The 6,094-nt window shown below is 42.6% G+C and overlaps 2 protein-coding genes across 11 annotated transcripts in view; one reads left to right on the forward strand and one right to left on the reverse strand.

Annotated features, from left to right (window-relative positions):
* si:busm1-163l24.3 (uncharacterized) overlaps positions 1–1,373 on the reverse strand; it is a 40,912-nt gene extending 39,539 nt beyond the window's left edge. For 3 of the 10 annotated variants that reach the window (XM_061845548.1, XM_061845547.1, XM_061845549.1), the window contains exons 1-2: positions 853–1,231; positions 75–261 (exon numbers count right to left, since the gene is read on the reverse strand). In XM_061845548.1, coding sequence (XP_061701532.1) covers positions 75–261; positions 853–975 — 310 coding nt within the window. In that variant the 5' untranslated portion in view covers positions 976–1,231. Of the gene's footprint in view, positions 1–74; positions 262–847; positions 1,232–1,260 lie in introns of those variants that run through there. The other 7 variants (XM_061845545.1, XM_061845546.1, XM_061845551.1 and 4 more) reach the window with 6 other exon arrangements.
* A 1-nt stretch (position 1,374) lies between these two features.
* On the forward strand, positions 1,375–5,621 carry phb (prohibitin). The gene is made up of 7 exons (XM_061845563.1): positions 1,375–1,496; positions 1,952–2,055; positions 3,491–3,652; positions 3,751–3,893; positions 3,977–4,093; positions 5,157–5,252; positions 5,339–5,621. The coding sequence occupies exons 2-7, from the start codon at positions 1,971–1,973 to the stop codon at positions 5,549–5,551; spliced, it is 816 nt and encodes a 271-aa protein (XP_061701547.1). The 5' UTR covers positions 1,375–1,496; positions 1,952–1,970; the 3' UTR covers positions 5,552–5,621.
* The last annotated feature ends 473 nt before the right edge of the window (positions 5,622–6,094 follow it).

Raw genomic sequence — 6,094 nt, forward strand, 5'->3', positions numbered from 1 at the left:
CACAGATCTAGCAGATGGATATTTTAAGGATTGTGGATCTTTGGATGGAGCGCTTTGCCCAACTTAACACTGACCTCTACTGTCTTCAAACTGGACCAGGGCACTGTTGGGCTTGCTCTCATCAATGTTAACAGAGAGTATTTCCCCTCCGCCATTGCTGGAGCGCAGAAAGTGAACAGATAATTTATCGATCAGTCGCTCTTCCTCAACATCCGGGGGCAGGCCGCTCACACGCACCGTCCTGCTGGCCTCTGCCATCTGCTGACAAACGACACGAGCACTTACAATATTGGCGTCACATATACGGATTTTTAAATTATTTTGTTCCCAGTCAAAATAATCAGTATGATCAAGCGCTATTGCATAACTACAATATTAAGCATTTTGTAAAATTACTACTTTAAAAGTGGACATAATTTTTATTGAATCTTTTCAAACTGCTATTTTCACGCAGACTCCCAGACTTGAGCTTTTGATAACATCACAACCGCCTGTCACCAAGCCCACCCTAAACCGCCCACGCTCAGAATTCAGATACAGTATTCGTGTAGGTGTACCTAATGTTGTGGCCACCTCGACTGTTTTTAGTGATACACAAGTCACACACACGCCAATGTCAAATAACAACAAGAAAATGCGTAGTACAACAATCTCGTACCATTTGTTCCGTTCGTGCAAAAGTAAACAACAACAAAAAACAAACAAAAAAAGGTGCATGTTTGCAGAGTGTCAAATGCAGGAAGTGAGGAAAAAACGGCAGGGCGCCTCAAACACGGCGTTTTTAAGTCTGTTTCCGTCTGCTTTACATATAAAATATAATTTAAACTTTAAAATGTCTATCTGTTACCTTACAATGCTCCCGGGTTGCTTATTTCTGTTCCTTTTATAGATCGACAAACACTGAAGAGCCAAAGGAGGACTAAAGTGAAACTGTGATTTGGCTTGTCCAGGTCGACAGGGGGCAATGGAGTGCATCCATTGGCTTAGCAAAGTCAGCTTTACCGCGAAGAAACGTCGAGCTTGTTGCTAAGATGTCAAGTTTGGTTCTTTTAAAATAGAAAGCTCATCATTGTTTTGTCAACCGGATGAAAAACTGACTGCAATAATTAGGAGAGTTTGATAAAATGAACATCGAGTAGGTGCAGTGTTGTTTGAAAGCTCTAAATTCTAAAATGTATTCGGACGTCTTGAGACGAAAATATTATGAAATAGATTTCGCACAGAGAAATTTACTCAAAAAATTATTTAAATTTGTCTTACATTTCGCCGAACTCATTAGTGCAAGCAAATGAGTACGTTTATTGTAGTTCGGCAGAGGTTAAATGTAATACCGGAAGAAGTCGGGTGTAGCGTAGTACGTCAATGACCGTAGAAGAAGAAATCTAGCCAAACAGATGCGACGTTACTTCACCCACCGCGCATGCGCACTGCTGCAGCTAATTCATGTGCTGCACGTCGTGTCCGGTGGAGGTCACGCACGCCTGAGCAAAACCCAGGTGAGTTCACATGTGTATTGCTTTAAAGAGACGGAGAATGTTTAAAATTGCCACCGCGATTCTTATCCACTGAGCTGCTAAGATTATTTCAATGTTTTTGGAGTAGTTATTTTAACGTTGCGTGTTAAGTAAGCGAGCCTCTTTTTTTTTGGGGGGGGACCATTAAGCATCCGGCTCCTGCGTATTATTTTTTTCAAATTGCTTCATTCGGGGTTATTTTCTTCTCTTTAAAGTGTGATGATCATTTGTGTGATTTTTACACTCTTCTTGTCTCCCCCCCCCCACACACACACACACACACACACAATTCCTCGTTGTTTAACTAGCTAGCTAATAAGTAAAGGGGCTAGCCATGTTGTTGACACCAATATCCGGTCCCGGCTAAAGTCAACAATCCATGGCCTCGAATTGGCAAACATGCTCTTAAACCAAACTTATTGTGTTTTCTTTCGCAGTACATTTTGATATTCCACAATGGCTAAACTGTTTGAGTCAATTGGGAAGCTGGGATTGGCCCTCGCCATTGGTGGTAGTGTTGTGAATTCTGCCCTTTTCAATGGTGAGTAACCTTGGCAACTTTGGTCATTAATATATCGTAATGAATTCGGGCAACAGAAAAACACCCTCACAAAAAAACATGATGAACTGTACATGCTAAGTACTGTTTGAAGAAAGATGAATATGAAGCTACATTTCATATTTTTTTTTAAAAAAAAAGGTAAATCTCATCATTTGACAACTGGCGGCCATGACAGAAAATAGTTTTAGGCTTGTTGTTGGTTATTATGCTTTCAGGTACTTGATATGTTGGGATCTACTCGCTAGAAAAAAATTTGCAGAATGAGCAACTGATCCATCCAGCCATCCATTTTCTTTGTCGCTTATCCTCACAATGGTCGCAGGGAGTGCTTGAGCCTATCCCAGCTGTCAACAGGCAGGAGGCAGGGTACACCCTGAAGCCTGGCACATGGAGACAAACAGCCACACTCGCAATCACACCTAGGGGCAATTTAGAATCTCCAATTTATGTTGCATGTTTTTTGGGATGTGGGAGGAAACCGGAGTGCCCGGCAAAAACCCATGCAGGCACGGGGAGAACATGCAAACTCCACACAGGCGGGTCCGGGATTGAACCAGGGACCTCAGAACTGTGAGGCCAGCGCTTTACCAGCTGACCCCAGAAAGTAATCATTTGACGTGAAATAAACTTAGTGGGATATGCCAATCAGTCTCCCTTGGTAAAATGCATGCTCTATAGGGTCTAAGTAAGAGGAACCCCTTTGTAAACATTCGGTGCTATTTAAATGATCCACCGTGCTGCCATGTATTTTTTTTACTAAGGAATAAACCAATGACACTCATGTATCAGAATCCTGCATAGTATTGTATGCTCAAGCTTATATTGCCAAAGTATCGGAACCGATTCTGTATTGGCAGATACTCAAAATCAAGTAACTTGACTTGTACCTTGCTCCCAAAATAGAAAAAAATTAAAAAGATGCTCAGGAGAACCCAAATATTGTTACCTTTCATGTTCTGATGCAGAAATTGAAGGACTGCTATGTCGTCAAAGTCAACAATAATAATAAATAATAAATAGGCTTGTGGCGTAATACACATGCGGGTTGTTTCACGTCTTCTGCCAATGTAAACGCAGCCATATTGGTTATTTATCACTTGATGTACATGAAACAAAAGGGGTATAAAATAAAATAGCCTTCTATCAGAATTGGGCACTCACACCTGTAATATAAATATAACCAATGTCGCAAAAGGTTTAATTTCTATGTCTGTAGGTATCGCCCCGTTTTCCCAAAACATACAGTCGGCCTTAAGAGTGAATCCTTTCAATGTTCGCTGAAATAGTCTCATAATATTTGCTACAAACTCTCCGAATGGTGATTTGAAGAACCAAAAAAGGTATTAAAATTTTTTAGAACAATTCCTGGGCAATAACCCCCCCCCCCTTTTTTTTTTTTTTGCTCCTGCGACAGTTGACGCAGGCCACCAGGCGGTGATATTTGACAGGTTCCGGGGTGTGCAGGAGGCCGTGGTCGGCGAGGGTACTCACTTCCTCATCCCTTGGGTGCAGAAGCCCATCGTTTTCGACTGTCGCTCCCGTCCCCGAAACGTTCCCGTCATCACGGGAAGCAAAGGTAAGACGTTAACGCGGCGCAAAACGTAAAACCATATAGATTCAGTGTCACGTTCACTTTCTCCCGTGAGGTTGACGTGAGATTCTTCCCTCCCGCAGATCTGCAGAACGTCAACATCACGTTGCGTATCCTCTTCCGGCCAGTGAGCACGCAGCTCCCGCGCATCTACACCAGCATCGGCGAGGACTACGACGAAAGAGTGCTGCCGTCCATCACCACAGAGGTGTTGAAGGCCGTAGTGGTGCGTACCAATTATTAGTGATCATTTCAAATATCAGTTTGGTTGTCGGTAACGCTTACGTGTGACGGGCTGTTCTTTTGAAGGCTCGGTTTGACGCCGGCGAGCTCATCACGCAGAGAGAGCTCGTCTCTCGCCAGGTCAGCGAGGACCTCACGGAAAGAGCGTCCACCTTCGGCCTCATCTTGGATGACGTTTCACTGGTATGAAGAAAATTTGCACTAATTAATTCATCCATGGTATAATATGAACCCGCTGCAAAGAAGCAAACAGCGGTTAGTTTTTTTCACAAAAAAAGCAGTTTGAAGCCCCCCTTTTTTGCAAAAATTGGGCACTTTTTGGCAGACTGGTGCTTGTTATGAATGGATTTGTTTTCTCCCAACATCTAGAACTTGAATCTGTAATTTTTGGCTGCAAGTCAAAGCACAAATCGGTCAAGCTGTAGCTCATATGATTTAAGGCACTAATGTAAAATAAATGAAATGGAACAGAATTGAGGTTACCATGGTGTTGTCCTGTACAATTTCTTGTGGGATGGCACAGGGATTAAGTTTGGGCCCTTTATTATTCTTACCATACATTAATGACCTGCTTATGGCTTTGCATAATCATCTCACCTTATTTGCTGATGATATTTGCTATTTATTGTTAGTGGTGACTTCCTTGTTTTCGTCCATATATGGATAGGTTTCCGAGTACGCCATGTTGTGTGCCGTAGTGGTCAGAGAACACAGGTGATAGGTGAAGTGTGAATTTTTTTTTTTTCTATCGTTATTGTTAATTTTTCGTTAATTTATTGGTCTAAGGACTGTGGTGACGTAATTGGAAACCTATCCATTGTTCTGTAATTTCCGGCCTATAAGCTGCGGCTTTTTTCACGCTTTCAACCTTGCGGCTTATGCGGTGATGTGGCTAATTTGTGCAATTTTTGCAAACAACCGCAAGGGGGCACTCGAGTGGAAAAGGTAAGAGTGACGCCAGTGGAATGTATGTGCCGAGGAAGTGACTTTTACCGGTATGCAGGTTTGTTCGTTTTTTTTTAAACGGCCCTGTTAGCGCTGTGCTGGCCTGTTGCTGCCGTGTCTCAGTGATTTTTTTTTTTTTTTTTTTGCGGCTTTTACACAGATGCGGCTTATATATCTACCAAATGGTATTTCCTTTACAAATGTACTGGTTGAGGCTTATAATCAGGTGCGCTCTGTAGGCCGGAAATTACGGTACAATGTTCTATTTGACATAGCTCATAACTAGTTTGTGTTCTTTCAGACACATCTGACGTTCGGCAAGGAGTTCACAGAAGCTGTGGAGATGAAGCAGGTGGCCCAGCAGGAGGCCGAGAGGGCAAGATTCGTCGTGGAGAAGGTCTTTCCTTTGACTTGTTGGTCTCTGTGACGAAGATGAGCAGTCAGTCATCATACAAATGTGTTTTTCAATCATTTTTTTTTCAGGCGGAACAATTGAAGCAGGCTGCCATCATCTCGGCCGAGGGCGACTCGCAGGCCGCTCTGCTCATCGCCAACTCGCTCATGGAGGCCGGCGACGGCCTGGTGGAGCTCCGCAAGCTGGAGGCGGCCGAGGACGTCGCCCTCCAGCTGTCCCGCGCGCGGAATGTGACGTACCTGCCATCGGGGCAGGGCACGTTGCTCCAGCTGCCCCAGTGATGATTGATGTCCTTACCCATGTAAAATATATTCAGTCGATCGTGTGAGAGAATAAAAACTTGCCATTGCAGCTGCTCGTGTGTTTAGCGTGTGGATGTGAAGAACATAAATAACAGGATATTCCTCAAACAATAAATGTCTTTCTAGCTCGCGGTGGTCATGTGACTCGTGTCCAAAAATTTCCATTGCATGTTATCTTATTTTCGCAACAAGAGGGGGCTGTTGTGTGCAGTACAAAATAGTGTCAATTCCAATTACTGTAGTTTATAATCTATATTTGGGTGGTTTGATGTGGGGAAAAAAAACCGCAAACGTTTGGTCTTTTAATTGTATTTTTTTCTGCAATATCTTCATCTTTATGTAACATTGACATGACAGAATCAGTTCACTGCAGATTATATTTAAAATTAAATTGTAACTAACCACAATTGAAGAATGTGTAACAGCAATGAGATAAATTTTTAATCTCTAGTCATGCCCAAATGATATATCTAAAAAGCACGTATATTTGAATTTTTTCCAATCCAATATATTTTATTTCCA

Source organism: Syngnathoides biaculeatus, chromosome 16 (assembly GCF_019802595.1).
Source record: "Syngnathoides biaculeatus isolate LvHL_M chromosome 16, ASM1980259v1, whole genome shotgun sequence".
NCBI lineage: Eukaryota > Metazoa > Chordata > Actinopteri > Syngnathiformes > Syngnathidae > Syngnathoides > Syngnathoides biaculeatus.